The sequence below is a fragment of the Elgaria multicarinata genome, chromosome 6 (assembly GCF_023053635.1).
Source record: "Elgaria multicarinata webbii isolate HBS135686 ecotype San Diego chromosome 6, rElgMul1.1.pri, whole genome shotgun sequence".
NCBI lineage: Eukaryota > Metazoa > Chordata > Lepidosauria > Squamata > Anguidae > Elgaria > Elgaria multicarinata.
The window spans coordinates 105,268,183-105,295,247 of record NC_086176.1 but is presented as its reverse complement, the minus strand read 5'-3'; the positions used below and the strand labels follow the sequence as shown (position 1 = coordinate 105,295,247).

General features: G+C 45.2%; 1 protein-coding gene across 1 annotated transcript in view; it reads right to left on the bottom strand.

The window, feature by feature from the left end:
- CCDC68 (coiled-coil domain containing 68) overlaps positions 1-27,065 on the bottom strand; it is a 34,876-nt gene that overhangs the window by 5,070 nt on the left and 2,741 nt on the right. Inside the window, exons 2-9 of the mRNA XM_063128694.1 lie at positions 26,169-26,311; positions 24,150-24,239; positions 19,793-19,930; positions 17,214-17,339; positions 15,255-15,383; positions 11,592-11,674; positions 7,421-7,526; positions 1,178-1,261 (exon numbers count right to left, since the gene is read on the bottom strand). Of these exons, the coding sequence (XP_062984764.1) occupies positions 1,178-1,261; positions 7,421-7,526; positions 11,592-11,674; positions 15,255-15,383; positions 17,214-17,339; positions 19,793-19,930; positions 24,150-24,239; positions 26,169-26,311 (899 nt within the window). The remainder of the gene's footprint in view (positions 1-1,177; positions 1,262-7,420; positions 7,527-11,591; positions 11,675-15,254; positions 15,384-17,213; positions 17,340-19,792; positions 19,931-24,149; positions 24,240-26,168; positions 26,312-27,065) is intronic.

The following is a 27,065-nucleotide window of genomic DNA, read 5'->3' as shown; positions in this document are numbered from 1 at the left end:
TACTGAACGTTTTCACATAAATGAAAAGCTTGGATAAACAGAGCTGCCCTTTGTGTAGTGTTACAAGGACAAATGCTGAATTTAGAAAATGTACATTTCAACAATGGGGTCTTATAGAGAAGAATCCTATGGTCCTGGGAGAGTATCCCATAGACTCCAGAATCTGATCCTGCCAGACACCAGGCCCCTGGCTTTCTTTGCAGTCAAATACTTTTATTATGCAAACTACAAGCAAACAGGCATCACCTCAGGCTACAGACAGTACCCTCACACATCCATTGAAGACAAGCTTTTCTAAGAGACTCTGCGTAATATAGGATCATGTGGACTTCAAGTAATCACCTGGGTTAAGGCACAACAACAACAACAACAACAACAACAACAACAACAACAACAACAACAATAATAATAATAATAATAATAATAATTTATTGCCCGCCTCTCCATTTTGATCGAGGCGGGGAACAACAATAAACGATCAAATACATAATTCTCAATTAAAACATCCTAAAAAACATCCTAAACTAAAAAACATCCTATGAAAGAGAGTTGCTATGAAACATCCCCTCACTACTACAAGCTCCACTTCCCAACCTGGCCCCGGCCTACCAAGTCCTGCTCTCAAGATGAATCTTTCCATTGGGTCACCTACCTGGCTGCAAGCCTGTTAGAACACCTCGTGACCCTGTATTGCTCCTCCCTCTTTCCCTGATGCCTGACTCTTGGGTCTCCGATTCCTACTGTCTCCTCTTTGTTAGGAGTCTCTGCATTCCCACAGATTCAGAGCGCCCAACCTGACTGCCCTCCGAACACTTAGCTGATGGCTGGGCTTCTTCCTGTCTGTAACTGTCCTTCTCACGGGCCTCCTGGTCCTGCAAGGAGGACCTTGGTGCCTCTACAAGGCTTTGCCCCTCCCCATCTGACTCAGAATCAGTTCCGATGTCTTCTTGGGGCACGTCTGCAGAAGTGGCTGGACCCAATCCCTCCTCACTGCCCCTCGTAGGTACGGCAGAAAGAACCAAGCCGGCTGCTTCCCAAGATTGTAAATGCGGCCTCGGAAGGATGGGAAAGGTTGTGATCCAGGGGGAGGGGAGAAGGTGGGATATGAGGAATCCTATGGCCTCTCCAGCCATGGGGCGGCCCTGACCAGCGCACTTTCTCTAGACAGTCCCTTTACCTTTGCCTGCAGCATCTCGATCTTTTCTTTTAGGATTTCTATTCTTTCATCTTGATGTTTTAGATCGTTATTCAGTTCTTCAATCTAAAAGCCATTTGGAGAAATAAAATTAGTAACACAAATTTGCTAGATGCAGTTTTGTGAAGCCACATCCATGAAATTAGGAGACTGTTTCACGGCTTATCAGTGCCCTGAGTGGAAGACAGCTCTCGTGGTAGAGTTTTAGATTCTCGGTGTTATTGTAAGGAGAGCAGCAGGGGACGTGTGTTGTTTTGAATGATGGGAAGCAAGATGGTGCTTTGTGATGCCACAAAGATGGTGTGGCATCAGTTTTCCCCGGAGCAAACCACTCCTCTCCTGTCAGCTGGCTGCAGAAGTCAGATTTCTGCAGAAGTCAGATGTTGTGCAGACTTTATACTGTTAGTTTACCCTACCCTGTGCCTGCTTACCCTACCCTGTGCCTGTTTGCATTCTCTTCCCCTCCTTATTGTTTTACTATGATTTTATTAGATTGTAAGCCTATGCGGCAGAGTCTTGCTATTTACTGTTTTACTCTGTACAGCACCATGTACATTGATGGTGCTATATAAATAAATAAATAATAATAATAATAATAATAATAATAATAATAATAATAATTTCACTGACTAAATTCAAGCTGCCAAAAGGTTTATCTCCAGACCTTCCCTGAGCAGATAGGGTTCATTCTAGTAGCCACCAGCCATCAAAAGCCATCCGTCCCCATCTAAGCAAGCCCTTTCTAGTAATCAGTGCTGACTTAGGAAGCATCTTTAGCTAGTCGCTACATAAAAGACCTTTCCTAGGCTCTCTCTTCACTTGACAACCACAACATTATAATTTTTCGCAGGTCATTTTGTCTGGCCCCTTTTCCACACTAAATTCTTTTCTTCTCTTATATAGGTGTACCACCGTTTTCCCTTTCTCAGAATAGCTACTACAGATTGGGTTGCGTCCTTTTTTCCTTTTTGCGTGTCTATTCAATAAAGCTGACCTCTCAAGAATGGTGCCCAGCCAAACCAGTCAATTCAGGCTTTCACAGCAGTTCTACTTACCCTAGCCGGATAATCCTATCGTCCCTTGGAGAGAACACCAGGAACCACAGGAGTGCTTGGGGGAAAAAACCTCCCAAGGTCAGCGCTCCGACCTTGGAAGGAAGAGTTGGAGATCTGACCTCCCCCCTGCTCCCGCCGCCTGACAGCCAGTGTAGAAAGAACTGCGCTGTCTTCCCTCTGAGGTTAGAAAAGCAACCGCGAAGGAGGAGGCCAGGATACGAGATATCCTGAGCCTCCTCCAGCCATTTCCCTCTACCTCTGAAGTGACCTCACTAGACAGGCTGAAGAGCCTGTCTAGCAAAAATCACCAGAGATGGAGGACCACAGAGCACAGGAATCTTGGATGCCTCTGAGTTCGTAGGCTCCTGAGCAGCGAGGGCACAACCAATAGGACTGCACCATAGGTTTCTCATTTCGCATAAGCCTTATGGCAGATTTTGGTTCTGGCAGAGGCATAATAAAGTGGTATATTCATAAGGTTTAGGACCCACATACTTTATGGTACCTTAAGGCAATCTTCACCAACCTGGTACTATCCTGATGTTGTTGTTGTTGTTAATTACATTTATATGTAATTAACAACAACTGTAGCTCTCTGGGTAGTTTACAAAAGTTTAAAACAGTGAACATTAAAAACAAATATACAATTTAAAACCATAAAAAGCATAAAACAGAAACAAAAACAGACAAAATCTGTTTAAAGCAACTATTCTGGGGTCAGTTAAAAAACTCAGCAGATGCTGTTAAATGCCTGGGAGAAGAGAAAAGTATTGACCTGGCGCCGAAAAGATAACAGTGTTGGACTACATCTTCTATCATCCCCAGCCACCATGGCCATAGACATCTGCCTCAGAGAACCTTCAGGTGTCAACTCCAGATGGTTCCGCTCATCTACTCACCCTTTATTTTTAGACTTCTTTCCTCAGAGAACCGCCCCTTGTGCCAAGTCTGATATCTTTTCAGAGCTCCATGAAATTCTTTTTTTATTTTCCCAGGTCTTTTAGATGTGATGATTTTAAATTCAGCTCTATGCTGCTCATGCTATTAAGTATTATTATTATTGCGCCATCAATGCACACAATGCCATACATGGTAAAATAATAAAACCGCAACGCCCTGCCACATAGGCTTACATGCTGATAAAATCACAATAAAACAACAAGAAAGGGTAGGGAATGCACCAAACAGGCACAGGGGTCAATAAAACCAACAACATTATAAAACAGTACGATCAAACTGAAGTTCTAAAAGCTTTGAGAAAAAAGAAAAAGTTTTCAGTTGCGCTTTAAAGACCGTAATTGAACTTGTGGTCCGCAAATGCTCTGGAAGAGGCATGGGGGCAGCGAGAGAAAATGGACGAAGCTGAGCAAGAGAAGTAGAAACCCTTGGGTGGGCAAGAAATATAACATTCAACGAGTGAAGCCCACAAACAGGGCAATAATATGAGATAAGAGAAGAAAGATAGAAGGAGCTAGACTGTGACAAACTTTGATAGTCAGCAGGAGAAGCTTACATTGGATTCTGAGGTGAATTGGAAGCCAATGAAGGGATTTCAGGAGTGGAGTGACATGATCAAAGCGATGAGCCAAGAAGATGATCTTAGCAGCAAAGCTATGAATAGAAACCAACGAACCAACGTGAGGAGAAGGAAGGCCAGTCAGGAGAAAATTGCAATAATCCAGACGAGAAATGACCAAATGCTACTTGTGGTGCTTTTAACTTGCATCATTTTTTAAAAAAAAAAAATGTAATGGGTTTTAAATGGTGCCATAAACCGCTCTGAGAAGCTGCTTCAATTCAAAGGGAAGCAACTATTAAAATTAAAATAGATAGATAGATAGATAGATAGATAACACACGGAGTTGATTTTGCTATGAGAAAGAAAAAATGGGCTTCTCTCCCTGTGCAAATCTGAAAATATCATGTTGTCTGTGGCTTGCTAACTAAGTTGAACGTACAATCATATACCCAAGATGGCGGTGTGCTGATACACTTTGCAAAGCAGAGACTCACACAAGGGAAGGTTTCAGCAGGTGTGCCCCTACTATCAGGGTTAATCATTTATAGCCAATTCAACAATATACTTAGCAAAAATATTTTTAAATAACTCAAATGATACAATTCGAGTTATTTAAGGATACTTTGGGGTTTTTTGGGTAAGTAGTTGCTCCAAGGCTCTGGACTTCCCTTCCCAGGGAGGCTAGGCTGTCTGTCTCTGTGCTACACTTTCGGAGGCACCCTTTTTGTTTCAGCAGGCTTTTGGAACTACTCCGGACCTGTGTTGATGTATTGGATCCCCCTCCCTTTTAATCTGTTGCTGTTTTTTAATACAACAACTGCATGTTTTTAATTTTACTGCAGGTTTAATTCTATTTTAACTTTTGTAAATTTATATTTATGTGTTTTAATCTTGTAAACTGCCTTGAGTCCCACTACTGGGAAAAAGGCGGGATATAAATAAATATAATAATAATTAATAACATATTGTTGAATTGGCCATATATATTGATCCTGCTAGAAGTGTGGTACCTTATATGCCTGACAAGTTCTTTGTTTTGTCATTTTTGTCTCTGTTCCTTGAATCTGTATTTCTTCCCTTGGCGGCCTTGTTATTGCTAACTTCTCTCCCTTTTGTTCCGCCGCTCATTTTGCCGCCATCTTTCTTGCCAAACTCCCGTAAACAACTGCACAATATTATTAGGGATGTGCTCCGCTTCTAATCGGACTGGCGAATTAGAAGCGGAGCGGGGTGGTTCGCCTCCCCTTAAAGTGGAGGCGAAGAGGATTGGGTGGCCGGCGGAGAGTTGCGAAGAGGATCGAAGTGAAGGCGGATCCTTCGCCTCGATCCGGAGCTCCGCAAGAAAGGTAAGTGGGGTTTACCGGGCCCTGCCGCTGTCACTGTCGCCCATGCAGCGACAGCGGCAGGGCCTGGTAACCCCCCCTCCCTCCTCTCCCTTACCTGAGTCCGTCCGCGGTCCCTCTGCTTCTTCAATTGAGCCTGCGGCTCAACCAGGAAGTCTAGGCCGCACTTGCGGCCCAGACTTCCTGGTTGAGCCACGGGCTCAATTGAAGAAGCCGAGGGACCGCGGACAGATGCAGGTAAGGCCCCCCTCCCCCTTGGTCCCTTACCGGGCTCTGCAGGTAAGGGAGAGGAGGGAGGGGGGCCTTACCTGGCGCCACTCCCCTCCACTGCGGAGCTCCAATTCGGAGCCGGAGCTCTGTGGCGAAGAGGAGTGGTCTATGGGCGGAGCAGCGCGGGGCGGAGCAGGCCTGATCCGAAATTTTCGGATCGGCCAGCGGGGCGGATCGGGGGTCCGTGCACACCCCTAAATATTATACACAGCACAATAGTAGATCTAATATAACCCAAATAAGTAGTGAGAGTGAACAATTTCCCCCCAAAGCCTGAAAAAGAAGTTCTAAATTGGAGGCATGTCTACACCATGCCTATATCCCGGTGTCATCCCAAGATCAACTGTCTCTGCAGAGGCCACCAGTGAGGGAGGAAGCAGCAGCCAGGCACCTCTCCACCGTGCCTGGGTCCTGCTCCAGCTGAGAGCCCCCTCCCTCCTGCTGCCAACTGTCTCTGCAGAGGCCACCAGTGAGGGAGGAAGGAGCAGCCAGGCACCTCTCCACCGTGCCTGGGTCCAGTTCCAGCTGAGAGCCCCATCCCTCCTGCTACCAACTGTCTCTGCAGAGGCCACCAGTGAGGGAGGAAGCAGCAGCCAGGCACCTCTCCACCGTGCCTGGGTCCAGCTCCAGCTGAGAGCCCCCTCCCTCCTGCTACCAACTATTTCTGGAGAGGCCACCAGTGAGGGAGGAAACAGCAGCCAGGCACCTCTCCACCGTGCCTGGGTCCAGCTCCAGCTGAGAGCCCCCTCCCTCCTGCTGTCACCTGTAACTGCTGAACTTTCCAACTAAGATTGTAGTGCCTGAATTTGCTTTCCTTTTCCCCCTCCTCCTCCTCCCTCCCAATCCCCTTTCCTTTTGTGTCATGTCTTTTAGATTGTAAGCCTGTGGGCAGGGACTGTCAAGAAATACCTTTGTAAGCCGTCGTGAGAGCCTTTTTTGGCTGAATGGCGGCATAAAAATCCTTAAATAAATAAATAAATAAAGATTGTCCCTGTGTGTCCAAATGACGCACAGGGGATCCCGGGGGCATCCCGGGAAAACCATGGACTTCCCCCGGGATATCGGGAACTGAGGAAAACCCAATTTTTCTGCAGTGCTGGGACCATCCCGAGGAATGCGGGCCATGAGGCTGCTGCTCCTGGCTCGTTCCTTCCTTCCCGTGAGTAACGGGGCTCTTAAAATGGGCACGGAGCTGTGTGGGGGTAGTCTGTGCCCATCGAGGTGGGGGGTGGGGAGTGGGGTTAGCGTTTGTTTTTGGTTTTTTACTCACTGTTGCAGAGGAGCGCAATTGCACTCTTCTCCCAAGTTTGAAAAGAAAATGGCGGCCACGATGTCCCTCTTTCCTTCCGGGACGTCGCACGGCCATCAAGACGCTGGGGGAGGATTGTGGAAGCAGGTAAGTCTGCGATCCTCCCCCCTCCCTCCCTCTACACCCTTAAGGTGTAGACATGCTCTTGGTTCATGATGATGGGCTACAACAGTCTTATGCAACCTCATTAAACACAGTGAAGCTTACTTCTAAGGATTAAATGCTCAGGACTGCACCGCACGGGTTGAACTGCTCATGTGCCAAACATTTTTTAAAAAATAAATAGAATGAAGTGCTTTTGGTAAGTCTTTCCCAAGCAAATAGGAAGAATTCACATAAAACCCTCCAGGAATAAGTGTCATTCTTTAATCAATCAAATAAATGAAACATGCAACAAAATGTTGCCGTCTGCAGTGTTCCTGTTCTGGGTTCCAGCCACCCATGTCCTTTTCTTAGATGCTCCATTCCATTCCCCATCACCCTGTTTTGCTTTGTTTTGTTTTTCTCCCCAGATCCTCAAATGGTCACCATTCCATGGACACTGAGCATATTCCAGCCTTAAAGGGATGTTTGGGGGGGATTTTCCTCTCCCCAGGATTTTTTCCCCTTAACATTTTTTGTGTGCTTCTGCTCAAGCTTGCTGATTCCTCCCACTGGGGGTTGGATGGCGCTATTTTGGCTGCATAAGCTTTGCTTTGCTATTTGTATATAGGATTAAAGAACTCTAACCTGGTGAATCAGACCGCGTAAGTTTTGATGCTGGGAATGGATGACGTGATCCAAGTGGCTAATTTGTTCCTGAAGTCTGGAGATCTCTGTCTGAACCGTTACACAGCTGGTAGAGACAAGAATGAAATGTGAGAATATTGATACACTGGAGAAGCAGTACAGGCTGGAAAGCCACATTATAACTGGGACAAAACAATCTGCAAGAACGTCAGGGACGATGGCCCCCATTTTATTAGCTACAGGGACCATGAGCCGGGGGGGGGGGCTTGTCTATATTCCCCGTCGCGACTGTGCATTTGCGACCCATTGTTTCTATGACGCAGCTGCCAACTTGCAGCCACAACGTGATATTCCCCACAAAACTGCGCTTTTTCGATGTTTCGTTTCACTGCAACTTTTTTACGTTGCTCCGATGTCACCACGGTTGTCTGTCAGCGGTGGCTTCAGTTCAGATTAAGGGAGTGGGCGTAGTTAGGGGCGGATCCCAGTGCAGGGTAGGTGTAGGAACGCAGGGCAGCCTAGTAATGGCCTCTGTGGCGATATTAAAGTCTGGGGAACAAAAGTAAGGGCAGTTATGATTAATAACGCAATAAATTCAATGAACTGTAGCAGCATATGTGCTGCTACAGGGTTTCCAAGTGTGGGACTTGTTGTACAGAGTTACCCGAGAGGGGAAGAGTTTCATGGTGTTCGGTTCCTCGAAATTGCTGCCCGTTACCGCCGTCTGACAATGGTGCTGTGATTTTGCCCACACTCCCTCCTGTGGAGTTACACCCCACAAGTCAATTCCAAATGTATGTCTGCAGTTTGTAAGTCTGTGGTTTTTAGAATGTTGGCCTGAGTGGGCGGAGTTAGAATGTCTTGGGAGGGGGGAGGAGTGATATATAAGGGAATGACTGAGGGGTTTGAAAAAGCTTTTCAGGGAGACTTGTTAGGTACTCTTAGAGTCTGTAGTGCTCTCTGTGTTTATGGTACTTAAGTTCTGGGAAATCTAAGAGTCAGTGTAGTGAGTGGTATCTGTGTGGTGTGCACGTAGTGGATGTATATTAATCAATACTGAGAATAAAGAAAGTTCAAGAGTGATTGTGTGAGAAAAAGGAAAGCGCGAATGTGAATGAGTGACCGGACTGTATGAAAGGTTTCAAAAAGGTTTTTAAATGTTGTTATTTGAAACAAAGCTTATGAACTTTTAAAAATAAATTTTGATTGTCTTGTTTTTAAACTACCACAAAAGTCCCACGTGTCTGTTTGGCATTTATCATCTTAAGTTTACACATATAACACCCACTCTGACAATCATTCACCTCAGCAGATATAACTCACAGCGCATTATTATATATATTAAAATCCATTCTCCATTTTAAACCCCTTTCTCCACATAGTGGTGCTTGGCTTGAGCAGGGAGTAGCTGCGGCCGGGTCTGGTGTTCAGAGCCTGTATCGTGACACCTCCTGCCATATAATGCTATTGATGCTGCTTCGCAGCAACGATGCTGCGGAGTTTTGGGGGGAATGAGTAGGCAAAGCAGCAGGACCTGTCCAAGAGCACGGATTGTCTGATGCTGTTTGAGTCCCCCTGGCGCACTGAAACTTTGATGTAGGGAAGCAGGCTTGTGAAAACACCTCAAATGGTGCGATTCCTATTTGGCAATCACTGAAGCGCAAGCAAGGCGTTTCTGAGGCCGCCAAAGACCCAAGTCTGCTCGGCAGCATCCGGATGCATGATGCAACCTTGCCATCCTCAGCAGTTCCCTGCCCCACTTCAGCTTCCAAGGGGAATTGTGGGACATGCTGAGTGTGATGTCATGACATGTCTGCTCTTTCATTAGAGGTTACCATCGCCCCTGTAATGTCTAGCTTGGGCCGAAGGCAGCTCTCTCCAACATAGGTGCTGGACTGCAACTCCCATCATTCCCAGCTTACATGGCTATCGGCCATGCTGGTGGGAGTTCCAGTTGAACACCTCTGGAGGGCACCAGATTGAGGAAGGACGGTCTAAGGTGTTCATTTTCTCTAAGTAATAAAAGAAGTAGGATTGAGCTTCGCATCCGTTTATGGTTAGAGTTTGTGTGAGCATTCTTGGGGGCAGGGGGAATTAAGCTTAAGTCAAGTGGCATTGAACACATGCACAGAAGAGCTATCATTGCAGCACCAAGGAATACCAACAAACAAACGAAAATCACAGGAGCCCATCAGTAGTTTATTCAGGAATTAAATGTGTTTCAAGTGGGGATCGTCCATGGGGTGGAATCTATACAATTGCTCTCATAGCCTAACTGAAGGAATATTCTGCAATAGCTCTTCATTCAACCATTGACGGTCTTTGCCACTTTTGTCCTTTTGACAGTAATTCAAGCAGCATCAAGCAGACACTGACTGGGTTCAGACGACACGCTAACCAATGGTGGGTTAAATAGTCAATGGTGGGTTAAATAGTCAATGGTGGGTTATTGTGTTGTCTGTTGGAACTTTTTCACACCATGGTTGGTTATTTCGCCAAAACAACCAACGCAAATAACCAACGCTGTGCAAAGTTGATTATTTGAACAACCGTTGGTTAGCGTGCCGTGTGTCGGCACTGTTGACTATTTTGCTGCACACAGTTGGTTATTTCTGGCGACTACAGAGTCCCCTGGCAAGAGTGACGAAAGCAGCAGAACTTGCAATAGCTGATGGGATCCCAGCAGGAGGACCAGGGCGGGGGTGGTGGAGAGTGGGGGATTTATCAATCAAACACACCTTTGACTAATAGTCAACTTGACATTGGCCTCAATCTCCACCACAGTTGTTTAAAATCATGTTGTGTGGGGAGTACCCCCTCAATAATCAACCATGGAGTTGACTATTATCCCACCATTGACTATTATCTTGTCCAAACACAGCCAGAGGAGAAACCTGATTCTATGGTAGCCATTGATCACTCACTTGTCTCCAGGTAATCAAATGTTGGTCACCCCACACATTCAGAATAATTATGGGATATAGTGGACTGCACCACTTCAGATTGTATGTATGTTTAAATGTTTCCCTTTTGTAAAACTAATATTTGGGGTTGGATCTAAACTTAATCACACTTAGTGTAGCCCTGTTGAAATCAATGGGATTTAGGTTAATCATGACTAAGTTAGGTCTCATTCATTTTAATAGGTCTACTCTGATTAAGGCCCAAAATGCTTACTGTACTTTAAAAAAACCCACCTTAGACGAATTGGGAGAAAGATTCAATCCCGTGATGTGCTCGTGTTCTGTTTTCAGTGCTATCTGCATTCCTCCAATTTGGAGTCTGAACTGGTACAGTCCCAACAACACTGTACCAGAACGAATGTGAAGATGGATTTAAGAGGAAGCTCACACAAGCCAGAAGCAAGTCGGCTCTACATGCAGTGCAGGGGCCAATGTGGATCTGAGCATATATATTATGAACACAAGACTGCATCCCATCTGCAGAACCCATCCTTCCCTTTTGTGGAAGACACACTGTGTCTTCCACTGTGACATGATGTGATGCACATGTAGGCAGTGTGTATCTGGACTGGAAATTCACTGCTCCATTCTACTACATTAGGAACACAGGAAGCTGCCTTCTACTGAGTCAGACCACTGGTCCATCTTGCCCAATATTGTTGACACTGTCCGTCAGCAATTCCCCAGAGTTTCAGGGAGGATTCTTTCCTAGCGTTACCTGAAGAAGCTGGGGACTGAACCTGAGACCTTCTACATGCAGAGCAGGTGCTCCACCACTGATCCATGTCCTTTCCATAGTCTGGGGCAGTGAGGGAGGAATTCATTTGTGAACCAGCCCTAAGGACATCCACTTAAGAAACAGGCAGTGGCTCATCCCAGAGGCATCAGGCAGCATTATTTAATTACTGGGAGGGTGGTATTATTAAAATCAGATCACATCTGGACACCCTACTGGAAATGTTATAGAACAAACTTTTTTTTTTAAGAGGCTAAATTGTGTAAGTTTAAGGATTGCATCCAGATTTCATTATACTTAGACTAAAACCATTGAAATCAGTGGGACTTATATCAATCATGACTAACTTAGGTCCAAATCATTTCAATGGGTCTACTCTAGGTATGACTAAATCTGGATCCACCCTAACCCATTAAATTCTATTGATTTTTATTTTGTTTTGTTTTTTCAACCGAGCGCCGTTTTTGCAAACCTTTTAGTATCTTCTGCATTTGACATCATCTGGTGCAGCTTTTCTTTTAAAGATCGTTTCTTTTCGTTCAACGTTTTCTTCTCCTAGGAGAGAGCAAAGTCACAAGGATCACATACTCTGTGCCCATTTTTGAGGAATAAAAAGCTGCCAAGAGTTTCCAAGAAAGGGAAAATAGCAAAGTTTCCATGACTCTAATTTTTGTTTGGCATACTTTCATGCAGCTCTGACTTTTTGGATCGGGACAGAACAAAGGGCAAGGTTCTTTATCTCTATGCCTCTAGCTAAGAGGTGGAAACATTTTCAGTCCAAAGGCTGAATTGACCCTGGGACATCAGGCGGTTGAGTGGAGCCAGTGTTCGTATATGCACTCTCTCACACACACTTTCACACATAAAAGATACATGTTGTATTCACACACAGACACACACCATCCTCACACATACACCCTCCCATTCATACACATACATACGTACACTCTGATTTTCTGAAATGCTTTGATTTCTATTCCTGTTAAGATATGGAACTCCTTGAGAGACGGATTCACCTGGTTCGCACAATCACCATGGGAACAACAGAACATGGGTTATTTGAGGGTTGTTTCCTTCTCAAACAAGCCATGCTGCCCGAGTTCATATGACACAACAAATTCCCTGGGCAGGTAATTAGGCAAATGACGCCCGGTTTGCACAGCAGCATAAACAAGCCACCATGGTTTGTTTAAGCCATGATGATCGTGTGAAGTGGGTCAGTGTTATAGAATGGCTTTGGGGTGTACAAGAGATTACAGCCCCCATAATTCACTGTCTGGGAAGCTCATGATAATTCCTAATTATCATGAGCTTACCAGCCAGTGTGGTGTAGTGGCTAAACTGTTGGACTGGGAGTCGGGAGATCCGGGTTCTAGTCCCCACTTGGCCATGGAAACCCACTGGGGTTTCCAGTCACAGACTCTCAGCCCAACCTACCTCACAGGATTGTTGTTGTGAGGATAAAATGGAGAGGAGGAGGATTATGTACGCTGCCTTGGGTTCCTTGGAGGAAAAATGGCGGGATATAAATGCAATAATAAATAAACAAAATAATAAAAATTTTGGAAGTTCATCCAAATTCTCCCACTTTGTGACTTCCCAGATGGGAGATTACTAAACTGAAGCTTCAGTAGAAGATCATTCATTGGATTTACCCTGTGGATGAGAGTGCTCAAAAGGGAAAATGGTATTAAAGTTCTCAAAAGCATAGCTTTGTCAGGGCTACAGCAAAGCAATGCACATTTTTAATTGTTTCACGTTCAAAAGGCTTCTCAGTCTGACTCTTTGGCTGGGACTCTATCAATGGAATGTGATCCTTTTGGCTTCCAAGTTAATAACAGAACAGATGGGGATGCTTGGATGTGTAAGGAATACGTTCGCTGCAATAACTTCTTGTTGCTAATCCCTATTTACTACAAAGAAAGTGCTAGCACTGGTGAATCAGCCAGAAATGCTTGGAAAGGTTCTGCAAGAGAGTTCAACAGTGCGCTCGAACGATGACAAAGAAAAACAAAAAAAATTGTGGGCGTTTGTACGCAAACTGTTTCAAAAACATAATCAACTGGCATCCTTCTACTGTTTACCAATGGAGTAAGAAATTTTGGAAAATCAGATGGTTCCTATTTGCACCCACATCAGATTCGCAGTCTCCGCAGTCACGCAGCATTACTGATCTTAATCTACTTGCACACACATTCAGAGAGGGCCATGCAAGAATCCTTTCCCATGTAAAGAACCTGCAAATAGCAGCGATTTTCTGTTCCTGGGGTGAAAAACATATATCCACTGCTGCTGATAAATATCCTCAACAGGCAGCTGGGCTGAGAAAAATCTTCAGATTTGTAACACACACACACAACACACACACACACACACACCAGGTCCTAGATGTCCAACCCGATGTGTGCAATTAAGCCAGCTATAGCATGTAATGTGCAACATGAATGTACGGCTGTGTTTTTCTTTAGCGCTTAGGCACTTGCAGATCAAGGAAAACATGCATCTAGAACAAGGGAGGGTAACTTGTGAGCTTTCCAGATGTTTTGGCCTACAACTACCATGATCCCTCATCCATCAGTGATGCTGGCTAGAGCTGACTGGAGCTGAAGGCTGAAACATCTGGAAAGGTTGCCCACCTCCAACGGAAGAAAGCCATTTTGAGGAGGGGGAGGACGGCTGCAGCTGTGAAGTGGTTGGCGGGATGTGAGTTAAGCACCTCCTCCCCTGCTTCTTTGCCCCAAGTCCCCCCCTTCCAAAAAACACTTTTCTTAGAAGAAGGGGTGTCGAGGTTTTTGTTCTATTCGTTTAGCTAAAATGTGAACTCCTCTGAAAGCAATGAACTGCAACTTAAGCTTGACTACGTTATGTCCCATTGATTTAAATGGGATTTGGTCACAACCACCTGGATTGTCTCAAGTCGATCCTCGGCTTCTCCAGGTAGGGCGAGGGGAAAATCCTGCCTGAAATCCTGGAGAGCCGCTGCTGCCAGTCAGTGTGGGCAGTACTGGGCTAGATGGACCAAGAGTCTGAATCAGTATAATCTGGCTTCCTATGTTCCTTTGCCTTCTGTGATTTCACCCTTCAATTTGGGTTTTTAATGTGGGTTTTTTTCAAAGATGAAAACTAAGAATCTTTAGAAGCTTTGGCAGCCAGTGACATATTTGGCAGCCCCCACCCCACCCCACAAGCTCCTGGTGGTTCCACATAGAGCTACCCTCCAATTGGAGTCCACCAGGGGAAGAGCCTTCAGTGTGGTGGCCCCCCTCCTATGGAATTCCCTGCCTCTGGAGGACAGGCAGGCGCCAACTCTGCATTCCTTTTGGCGCCACCTGAAAACGCCGTTGTTCCAGAGAGCCTTCCCTTGATAACCAGCCACTTTGCATTTTCCTTTTTTAAAAAATTTATTTCAACGTGTTTTGATTCTGTTTCTATTTTATTTTATCTTGTACACTGTTTTTATTTTATCTTGTACACCGCTCCAAAATTTTGAATGGAGAGCGGTAGATAAATATTGTAAACTAGCAAAAAAGCCTGTCATACGACAGGTGTAGAGGAGCAGTCTGGTGAGGAGTTTAGTGGGTTTTGGCCTGTCTGCTAGGCAGGAAGCTCCTGGCAGTTATCTTTCTTCAGAACTTGGAACTTCCATAGAAGGCCACAGTTTTGAGAAACGTCGCTGGATGGCACCAGAGGGCAAAACCTAGAAGTGGCTTGGAGGCGCCCTCTGGCCTTCTATCTTGGAACTTCCCTAGATGGCAGTTATTTTTCTTGGAACTTCCATAGAAGGCCCTGTGAGCTCAGAATTTTTAAACATGCAAATAGGAGATAATGCAGAGGCAGTGGATTGGCCTATAAGTGCAAATAGGAGAGAACATGCAAATAGGAGAGAAGGCAGAGGCAGTGGATTGGCCTACTGGTTGGCGATGACATCACCAACCAGTAGGCCAATCCACTGCCTCTGCCTTCTCTCCTATTTGCATAAGTGGCTTGGAGGAGGCCTCTGGGCTTTTATATATATAGATAAATAAATAAATAAATAAATTTGCTGTGTGTGTGTGTGCCCCCTGCCCTGGGTTCCTGCAGAATGGATGGCCTGCACAGGTGGCTGATGAAACGGTGTCAGACCCTCCAGGCTCACCTCTTCCATCCTTTGCACTCGTTTCTCCAGTTCTTCGATCCGCTCGTACCTTTCTTGCAGTTGCACGTTCAGCTGGCTGAGACTGTCTGTGCTTTCTTTTAATTTTTGTTCTTGCTCGAGCTTGCGGGCCTATGAAGGGGAGGAGAACATCGAAATGCTGAGGGACATGTAGAAACAGGGTTGATCTCCCGCAGCAGCAAATTCTTAAGCCGTTTACTCAGCTCAAGGTTGCAAAGTGGCTGCTTTCCTGGGCTATCTCGCCACTGGAGCTGGGTTCGCACCCAGGTGAAAGGCATATGTTTGGAGAACATCAGAAGAGCCCTGCTGGATCTGACCAAAAGTCCCTCTAGTCCAGCATTCTGTTCACACAGTGGCCAACCTGGTACCTCTGAAACGCCCCCAAGCAGGACATGATGGCAACACCTCCTCCCCAACGGCTGCAATTCAGTGGCATAATGTCCCCAGTCAGTTCTATATAGCCAGGTAGACCAGAGCATGAGGAAGGAGAAGAAAGAAGCAGCCTGAAGAAGTCTAGGTGAAGCTTAGGGTAAAAGAAGTTGCATTTCTGCAACTTTGATTTTCTTGTAATACTTTTTGTATTATTCTTATTCTTATTCTTATTCTTATTATTCTTATTATTCTTATTATTATTTATTTATTTATATAGCACCATCAATGTACATGGTGCTGTACAGAGTAAAACAGTAAATCGCAAGACCCTGCCACAGCTCTATTGACTAAATACGTTTAATTGTAATTTGCTCATTTGAATATATCAGTAAACTGCTGTGTTAAACCTAAAGTGTCTGATGTTCCAATCACCCCACGTCTACAGCCTAAACCCCACGTTACTGGGAAGGGAAAGGTAAAAGAAGGAAGGTGGGACTCTTAAGGAGGCAAGAGATCCTTTAAGAGTTGCTCAAGGGGTCCAGGACATGGTACTGTCAAAAAATCCCTTCTCTGAAGGTGTGATTTGCATTTTAAGAGAAGCCACCTTTGGCTACTATTCAAATCATCAACATCTTGTCTAGTTTGCCCTTGGGTTGTATCTGCTGCACGTACAGGCCAGCCTTAAGCTAGTTGTCAGCCTCACAGCGTGTGCCGGCGGATTCCATGAGTTCATCATCCATTGTCCGAAGAAGGTCTTCCTCAGGTCAGTCCTGAAGCTCTGCCAATCAAATGGCTCTGAGTTCTCTTATTATGGGAGAGGGAGAGAAACTTCTCCCTTCCTACTCTGTCCAAGCCATACATAATTGTACACCCCTCTATTATGTCCCCCTCATAGTCATTTTTCTTCTAAACTAAAAGCCCCAAATCCTTCAGCCTTTTGTCCTAGGAAAAGCGCTACAGTATTGAGGCCCAGTATTGGGCAAAAGGCGGGATACTAATAATAATAATAATAATAATAATAATAATAATAATAATAATAATAATGCATTCAGATGTCCCTCTTCTGCACTGTTACGGAGCATTCCTAATGTGGTGTGTGTGTGTGTGGAGTGGGGGAGTTCCATGGTGGATGAACTGCCACTTCCTAAGTCTTGTGGCTCCCATCGGCCAGGGTAGAAGGCAGAGAGGTTTTATTCACACACACACACACATGGCCTGCAATGGGAAGGAAGTTCCTTTATCAGCTCTCAAACTGGTGTCACTTTTGGCTTTGCTTGGGGGCAGGGGAACAAGGGGAACTCAGGATCCCATGCCTCCCTGGCCACCCATGACTCCCTTCCCCACTCAGACCTCCCCATTTTCAGCCCTACCAATGGCAGAACACAGCCGGCAGGCCAGGAGCTGTCTGCCTCTGGAAGGTGCAGTTCAGATTGGCCCACTTCAAAATATGGACCCAACAAAACCTTCAACTGTCCCTAGATCTGCATCTTCTACCACCTATTCAAAGTAGCCAGGAGTTGCTACTGACCAGAGACTTCCGTACAAGACTCCCCCTTCAAAGTCATTTACCTTCATTATATGGATGGTCCCTTCGTGCCTTTTCCTGAGATCCTCAGAGCGCTTGGAGAAATCCTCCTGCAGTTTCTGTGCCCCGTGTTTCACGCCCTCTGCCCCTGCTGCTCTTGAAGCTTCCAGCTGGAAAAGTCCCAAATCGGAGGGCAAGGATGGCGTGTTTAATTTTTTTCCCCAAGGTGGGTGAAAGCAATTTAAAACAGGTAGATACATACATCAAATAGGTATGAAAGGCGAGCAAAAACATAATATTGAAACCATTGCCAGACAGCACATCAGGTCAAGCAAAAACAACTCAAACAGCTTTCCGCATTTCCAAAACTTAGCTAGAACTCTGAATATTTCAGGGTAAAAGTGTGGTACCTTAGGCAATGAAAACCAGCGTTGGGGCAAAAATCTGCCTGCACCCTTTGTCCTTTTCCTTCACTGCATTATAGTGGCCACTAATCAACACAGTGGGGGGAAATACATAATTTCCCCAGCCTTGGGGAAATTGAGTTTCTCTCCTCCTCCCCCCTGCACCAATGGAGGCCTTAAACACCCTATTAACAGTGCCCTTAGGGCCCCCATCAGTGGGGTGGGGGGGGAACGACTTCTCAAGGGTGGGGAAATTGCATTTTCCCCACCCATGCTGATTGGAGGTAGTGGAAGGATAAACCAGGCAATTTCCCCTGCTGTGTTAATGGCGGCCGCAGCAGGGGGAAAGGACAAAGGGCAGAACAGGGGGAATTGCTCACTTTCCGGAGACCCCAGAAAACGTGCTTTGCCTCCCTTCCCCCATTGCACCAAACTTGGCCTTAAAGGCCCTCTTAATCCAGGATTTTAAGAGGGCCTTAAAGGCCACAATTGGCGGGGGAGGCAAAGCGCGCTTTCCAGGGCCTTCAGAACGTGCTCAATTCCCCCGGCCATGCTAATGGTGTGCTGGGGGAAATGCACACTTTCTGGAGGCCTGGAAGGTTGTTGGGGAACATGGGCAGGAAAGTGCTGTTATACTTATGTCCTACTTAGGGGTTTCCTACAGGGCAGCTGGTTGGCCACTCCGTGAACAGGATGCTGGATGGGATGGACCCTTGTCTGACGCAGCACGGCTCTTCTTACGTTCTTAAGCTCAGAACAAACGAAGTTTATTTTTATTTTTTGTAAAATAGCTCCACGTGCGGAGCCAAATTCCGGAGCAAACCAAGAGGGAGGTTTACCAATTACTAAGTAATTTTAATTTCAAGGGAAAAGAAGCATTGAGATATTTAGCAAATGCTTTGCTATCTCTCTTTAGCATTCAGGTATTATTAGCAGCTGCAGCCTACACCTGCTGTAATAGTTGACTGGCACCACCAGGTGGCAGCCAAAGAGGAAGAGAGTCCAGGGGAGGAGAGTCCACACATACATACTTAGAATGACTGAAACTCCCTTTTAACACAATCCTAATGACTGCATGTATGTGCATCTACGTATGTGCACTGTGCATGTACGTCCATACAGACTGCCCTCGAGATATGCGTCAGAGATATACTATGAAGAGAGACTGAAAGAACTGGGCATGCTTAGCCTGGAGAAGAGAAGATTGAGGGGGAGACATGATAGCACTCTTCAAATACTTGAAAGGTTGTCATACAGAGGAGGGCCAGGATCTCTTCTTGATTCTCCCAGAGTGCAGGACACGGAATAATTAGCTCAAGTTAAAGGAAGCTCGATTCCAGCTGGACATCAGGAAAAACTTCCAGACTATTAGAGCAGTATTACAATGGAACCAGTTACTTAGGGAGGTCGTGGGCTCTCCCACACTAGAGGCATTCAAGAGGCAGCTAGACAGCCATCTGTCAGGGATGCTTTAGGGTGGATTCCTGCATTGAGCCGGGGGTTGGACTCGATGGGGATTGAGTCTTGTGGGATTGCCTCCAGCTATTGCCTAGCAACCACAAAGTGCTTATCCTCTTTACTCTGAAACTAGAAGTGGCCAACAGCTATGCTGAAGGGGATTATGGGAGTAGTAGGCCAAAACATCTGGAGCGCACTCAGTTGGGAAGGGTTGGTCTAATAAGTTGCAAACATGTACATTAAACCCCACCCTAATCTTTTGTTTTAACATAGTTCAAGCAAATGCTCCACATCGGCAACCCATACGATTCTAGAACCTTCCATACTATAGACTCAGGTCTACTTTACACCAACAGCAGATGAGGCACTTTTCCTGGATTGTACCAAAGCACAGTGCAAGAGGGAGGGAAATCACATGATTGAATGCTTCCTCGTGAAAAACAAAGATATCCCAACATGTACAAAACTAACTTAAGAGGTAGAAGGCTTGCCTACCACTCTTCTTCCTCAAAGCTTTCTTTTTTATATAAGCAAGAAGCTCATTATATATGGAAGAGCGTTCAATCATGAGGCCTCTCCAGCTGCAGATTGGAGTTGGTAAAGTCCAGGTACTGTTTTACCTTCAGCTATTTGAGTATTCCAGGCCAGTTTCAAAACCAATTCAGAGTCACATTTTTTTAACAGAATTAATCTGAAATGCAAATGGATTTTCTGTGTAGTTTCAGAAATATTTCTTTTACATTACAGAAATATGGACATACCTTGATCTTTAACCTTTCGTTTTCTTTATTCACCCGTGACAGTTCTTCTTCTGTGTTTTTCATCTTTTCCATGGTCTCCTTGCAGCTGGAGGCTAAGGCCTCTTTATCGGCTTCCAATCCAGGTTCTTGGAAATGTGGCTAATACAAAATCACATTAAAGATGAGCTGATTCACCCCATTCTGTTATTGTTCTATGGGCTAACTGCCCCCATCTTTCACTCCATCTGCCTGTTGAATTGATTTTCAGGACGAGGACATGCATTGTTTGCTGTGGTTTTCAGCTCAGATCTTTTTATACTCACAGGTTACAGATGTGCATAAGCACATGCAGAGATTGGTTAAATTAGCACACACACAAATGGACACTTGATGCAATTGCACAATCACATCACAATTAATTTCCATGCTGCAATTTAATCACTGAGCATGTATGCTTTGAGTGCATTGGTAACCTGTAAAGGGGCAAAAAAGCGAACTGAGAACTGTGGCAGAATGGCATATGTGCTAGGGTCCGGACAACACATGGAATTTCAAAAATGGACAAAGGGCTGATTCCTAATGTGCCAATGTCAGTCCAGAAACAAAAGGAGGTCTTTCAGAACCTCAAAAAACAGGGAGTATAATTGAGTGGGGAAAATTTTGTAAGCAACTCTGATCAACATTGGCATAGTGGTAGAGGACATACTTTGCACACAAAAAGTCCAAGGATCAAATCCCTGGCATCTCCGTAAAAAGGGTAAGGTAGCAAGGTCTTCTGCCTAAGATGCTGAAGATCTGCTACCAGCCAGAGTAGACAATAGGCCAGTTTTGTATAGTCATGATAGCTTGTTTAAGGTGTGCCGCATGCCAGGCACCATTTGCCTAATCACCCGCCCAGGCACGGTTTGTCGTGTCATCCGAACCTGGCCGGCATGGATCGCTGGAGTGGGAAATAGCCCTCAAATAACCCAACAACAGGCTAGATCAAGGACAGGGGACAGACAGCGTGGGGGTTGGATCCCACCACAGCCCCTTCTCATCTGTCCTATGGACTCTCCTTCTCAGTCCTACCTCCCCTTTGGGTAGACCCCCCTCCTGGGCCATGCCAGACTTTTCTCCAGTGATCCCTGTCCCTCCTTCTCTTCCTCCTCTAGCAGCTCACTTCACACTTGCCTGCTGGGAGGGGAAGAGACCACCCTCCAAGGAACCAGCATGGAAGCAGAGAAAGATGGAATGAATAATAAACCCATTGACTTTCTTCCCAGGAAGATCCAATTCAGATATTGTGCTGGCAATTAAGATTGCTCCAATCGACAAAATGTCTCTAGGTTTCTTTAAAAAAGAAAAACCTGTGATCTAATCCCCAATAAACAATGGCTTTAGTTATTCAGTCCTAACTAACAGAACTGACTGCTCTCTCGCTCTCTCCCCCTCCTTCCTCTTTCCCTTTCCCTGGATTGCAGAGAAGGCTTATTTCATCCGCCATGCAAGCTGGTCAACGGCTGGCCAGATTTCTCAAATTACCTTCACTGGCTTGTCTTGCCGTCTAATCCGAACCTGGGCAGGACGGCTTGTTGGGGGACAGTAGCAACACTCAAATAATCCAACAATAGCCCATGTGTTGTTTGAGGGTTGCTGCCCATGTTCAGAAGACACGACAAGCCGTGCCTGCAACGGTAATTTGGGAAATATAGCTGGCACGCACAGCGCTGCAATTGTGCAGTCTTCTCTTTCACAGATGCACACACACACACACACACACCATGTTGACCCCGTTCAGATGACACACTAAGCCATGGTGGTTAAGCATTTTGAGCTAAACAATGACCCTGTTCAGACAACACACAAAGTGGTTAAGTACTTTAATGTAAACATTACGGCTTAGCGTGTCATGTAAACCATAACTTATAGTGTGATGTGAACCATTTCTCATCATGTGGCTATATAACCACAGTTTGAACATGCTCACTAACCATTTGCTGCAAAAGGGTTAATTACGGCCTAACCAGGGCTTAGCGTGTTGTCTGAACAGGCCCATTACGGCTTAGCGTGCCATATGAACCATGACTTAGCGTGTCATGTGAATCATTCCTAACCATGCTTGATATATAACCATGGTTTAAACATGCTCTCTACCCATTTTTTGTAACAGGGTTAGCGGCCTAAACATAGCTTAGCATGTTGTCTGAACAGGCCCATAATTCTCTGATTCAACCTTCTGTGTATTTGGCAAGTGTTAGGGCTGTTTTCCAAAGGCGGGAGCTTTGGGAGGAGTTTGTTGCCTACCCTCACTCCACACACACACACACACTTTTGTTGAATTAAAGTCAATGATAGTCCAGCAAATGGTGGCTGTACCAGTGCAACTTTGCCTGCTAGGCTGGGGCACTATTTATTTATTTATTTATTTAAAACATTTGTATCCCGCCCAATATCAGGGCAGCATACAGATAAAAGCATACCATATAAAACAATAAATATGCACAGTTAAAAACAAATTAAACCATGAACCAAGTTAAAACAATATATAATTTAAAAGCAGTAAAAGCACTAGAAAGGTGTGTGCACATGCATGGGCATGAGGGTGTGTGTGAATGAATGAATGAATGAAAGAATGAATGAATGAAAGAATGAATGAATGAAGAGGTCTGGGGGGAGGGACAGAGAAAGCGAAAGAAAGGGGAAGAGAAAAAGAAAATGAAGGGATGATGGATTAATAGCTGTGTGTGTGAATGGATTGATTTATGTGTGAATGGATGGATGGTAATGGGAGACAGGGAGAAAGAGAAAGAAGACTGTGTGAACTGAGGGCTCCATCACACGTAATTTTTTCCCCTGCTTTGCCTCTGCGTTTTTACCTCCAATGCTCTTTCGCTTGTTTGCTCTTCCACTCCACCCCACCCCTTCTCTTTCTCCCTCCAGTTCATTGGTTGCTCCTTCCCCTCTTAACAAAGCAGGTCCTGTCAGATGAGTACTTCAACCAGACCGCCTTTCTGCCCAGCAAAAATGAAACATCCCTTTAGTCTGGCTCTTTGGGAGCATCGAGGGAGTACAATCCTGTCTCTGCAGAGATTTGGGCATTGTATGATTATGATTATTTTTTAAAAAAAAACACGCTTTTGAGCCTGGGATGCAAGGTTGGGGTTTTATATTGAGGCTTGGAGCCAGCTGCTGGGAGAGATCTCTCTTCCCTGCCAGGACCTGATGCAATCCATTCAAGCCAACAGCAATGCTACCATCACAGCACACACACCCAACAAAGGAAAACGCGCTTGGGGGAAATAATCCAGACTTTAGGTGTTCTAGGAAAAGATGGAAAAGGCTGGAGAAGAGACAGGGTGTCAGCAGGACAGGCACGGTGTCATGTGAGTACCGTGCTGCAAATCCGCACACCAGGCATGGCGAGAGTGCACTAAATCACTGGTGTGATGGAGCTCTGACTCTGTCCCCATCCACCACAGGCAAACAGCCCCCGAAAGACTGTTCCCAAGGAAATGGGATTCCTTGGAAGGAAAAGCGGTTCTCTACCCTGGACTAGATAGAGAAACAATCTGACCTGATATATACAGCATCTTCCTTGGTTCCAATTATGGTGGCAATGTTACAAGCAGCTGCCGGCAGGCAGGTGTCGTTTGAGTTGCCCAGATGAATTCTGCAAGCCAACAGCTCTGGCCCCACATTGAACTGAGACCCAAGAGTGCTTAAGATTCTAAGCCAAAACATTTTTTCCCCCTCTCTCAGCCCATGGCAATAAACTATCATGTTCTATTTGCTCAGCTCCCTGGGGCTTTCATATTTGAAAGCATTAGCACAACAGACCTGATAAATAACAGCTTTTGATTCCCCTGGGACAATATTCTCTGCCTACAAGATTAATTAGCACTTGGAACACTGCACTGGGCAGCAAACTCTTTCTGCCGAGCTTTGCAAATTGGTGGCATCAGACAACTAAAAGCCAAGCACAGTTCCTTAACGTTCTTTAGGAACACTGAACTCTCTCTGTGTTCAGAGAGGCCTGCAAACCTCTAGTTAGCAAGCAGCATGACCCTGCAGCCTGCTTTCCAGGGGAAATGGTGAGCCCTGCTGTTTCATCAGCATAACAAAACATGCATAATTCAAGGCAGTGCTTAAATTGTGGACGGTAGGTAGTTATTGCTACTGCTCTTAGTTACTGCTTTTAAGAAAGCTAAAGTTGAGACCATGATTTGGTTGTTGGTTAGCTTACAGCACTCTCCCATGCTGGCTGGGAATGATGGGAAGTGTAGTCCAACACAGCTGGTGGGCGCCATGTTGGGGAAGGCTGTCTTACTGCAATGCATGACAGATACAGCTTGGCCATTACAACGCGTATTTTCAGCACAAAAATATCCATCCATACCTTTGAATCCAGCGACAGGCAATCTGGAACCCCATGACTCAAGCCACGTTTACTCGGCAGGGGTTGAACCTTTGCTAGGGTGGATCTAATCTGCAGGAGGAAATGGAAAAATCAACATATCCGTGATATTCTATGCTTGTAAATCTAAGCCAGATATACAAATGTGATTCACCAAACACCATATGTTGTATTAAATGTGGCTGTTATATTTCTGGAAATTTCAATTTCTACATAACAGGGGTTTTTTTTGTTGACAATTTTGAAGTGCAATTGAAAATGGAATTCAGAATTCTGGCATTCTATGCATTTTACTGGAAAACTAATTCATAAGTTGTTAACAGCTGTATTTGGTGAATGAGCCACAAACTTTATCCGCTAAAGACAGATGTACTGCAGCGTCAACATTTTGACATGGCTCTTTAAATTATTTCTGCTTGAGCTGAGCAGGATTCTGTCATATATCAGAATATTTTACACATGACACAACAAAATGGAAATCCAAGGTTTATCGCTGTGTACGTTCGACAACTAACCATGGCTTCTGCCAAGATACAGATGTTTTCAAACATCTACCTGAAAATAACTCAAATGTTAAATCTTCAAATGTGACAACTTTTTAAAAAAGAAAAAGTAATATGTGAAGATCCAACCGTCCATTCATCCATATAGATATATGCCATAGTTCAGTCTTTCTCCCTCTCCCATAATACCAGAAGCCCAGGTCATCCCTTGAAGCTAAATGGTGGGAGATTCAGGGCAGTTAAAAGGAAAGATTTCTTCATACAGTGTATAAACTATAGCATTCACTAACAGAAGATGTAGCGATGGCCCCCCAACTTGGATGGCTTTAAAAGGGGATTGGACAAATTGTTGGAAGTACTGATGTCTACGTGCTACCTCCAGTAGCTGAGGCAGTAAGCCTGTGGGCACCAGTTGCTGGGGAACATGGGTGGGAGGGTGCAGTTGCATCATGTCCTGCTTGTTCATCCCTGGCCGATGGCTGGTTGGCCACTGTGTGAACAAAGTGTTGGACTACATGGACCCTTGGTCTGATCCAGTAGGGATCTTCTTATATTCTTATGCTCTAGAACATAACAACATAAGAAGTTCCATGCTGGATCAGAACAAGGGTCCATCTAGTCTAACACTCTGTTCACATAGTGGCCAACCAGCCATCGGCCAGGGATGAACAAGTAGGACATGGTGCAAGTGCACCCTCCCACCCATGTTCCCCAGCAATTGGTGCACACAGGCTTACTGCCTCGAATAATGGAGATAGCACACAACCATCAGGGCTTGTAGCCATTGATATCCTTTGCCTCCAGGAACTTATCCAACCCCCTTTTAAAGCCATCCAAATTGGTGGCAATCACTACATCTTGTGGTAGGGAGTTCCATAATTTAACTATGCACTGTGTGAAGAAGTACTTCCTTTTATTTGTCCTGAATCTCCCAAAATCAGCTTCATGGGATGACCCCGGTTCTAGTATTTTGAGAGAGGGAGAAAAATGTCTCCCTGTCCACATTGTCCGCACCATGCATAATTTTGTACACCTCTATCATGTCTCCCCTCAGCCTCCTCTTCTCCAAGCGAAACAATCCCAGCTGATGTAACCTTCCCTCATAGGGGAGATGCTCCAGTCCCTTAATCATTTTAGTTGCCCTTTTCTGCACTTTTTCCAGCTCTATAAGGTTTGACCATACTGCATGCCTGGGCTGGGAGAGACCTTCTGCTGAGATCTTGGTCTCTCCCAGTCAGAATAGTCTAGGGTGACCATATGGAAAGGAGGACTGGGCTCCTGTATCTTTAACAATTGCATAGAAAAGGGAATTTCAGTAGTTGTCTTTTGTATGCATGCAGCACCTGGTGAAATTCCCTCTTCACCACAACCGTTAAAGCTGCAGGAGCCTGTCCTCTTTTTCATATGGTCACCCTAGAGTAGTCCATACTGGGCTAGATGGGCCAGTGGTCCAACTCCATATAAAGCCCCTTCATACGCTCATGGAGAAATGACATACCTTATTTATATATTCAGTTTCTTCAATAATCTCCGATGTAGTGGATCCATACACGAGAAAATCCCCCTTCGTCCCTCTGTCCTCTTTCAAGATGTGTTGTGTCACCACTAGAGTTGTAGTCATTATCCAGGCTTTGGGGCGATCTACATCCAAGGGCCACAAGTGTAGGTTAAATGGTCTTATACACATGGCAAAGGCTCAGTCTCTAACCAGTGGGCATGATGATCAAATGCACATCATAGCATGGAGGTTTGGGATGCTTCATAGCATATCATAGAGTGACCATATGAAAAGGAGGACAGGGATCCTGTATCTTTAACAATTGTATTGAAAATGGAATTACAGCAGGTGTCATTTGTATGCACGCAGCACCTGGTGAAATTCCCTCTTTATCCCAACAGTTAAAGCTTCAGGAGCCCTGCCCTCTTTTGTATCTGGTCACTCTAGTATAGCTCCTGCAGCTTTAACTGTTGGGATAAAGAGGGAATTTCACCAGGTGCTGTATTCATACAAATGACACCTGCTGAAATTCCCTTTTCAATACAGCTGTTAAAGATACAGGAGCCCTGTCCTCCTTTCCATATGGTCACCCTAGCATATCATGATGAAGGTGAGTCATGAATCACGCACCAGTCATCATGCACCAGCATGAAACAGTTTCACTGCTGACTCCCAGACCTCCGGTTGCTTTGTCCTATACAAACTTAAATGGTTTAGGCCCATTACAGACCTAAAATATTCGCCCCTTCCTTATTACATTTATATCCTGCCTTTTTTCCCCTTCCAAGGCAGCTTACACGATCCTCCTCTTCTCCATTTTATCGTCACAACAACCCTGTGAGGTAGGTTAGGCTGAGAGTCAGAGACCGGCCCAAAATCACCCACTGAGATTCATGG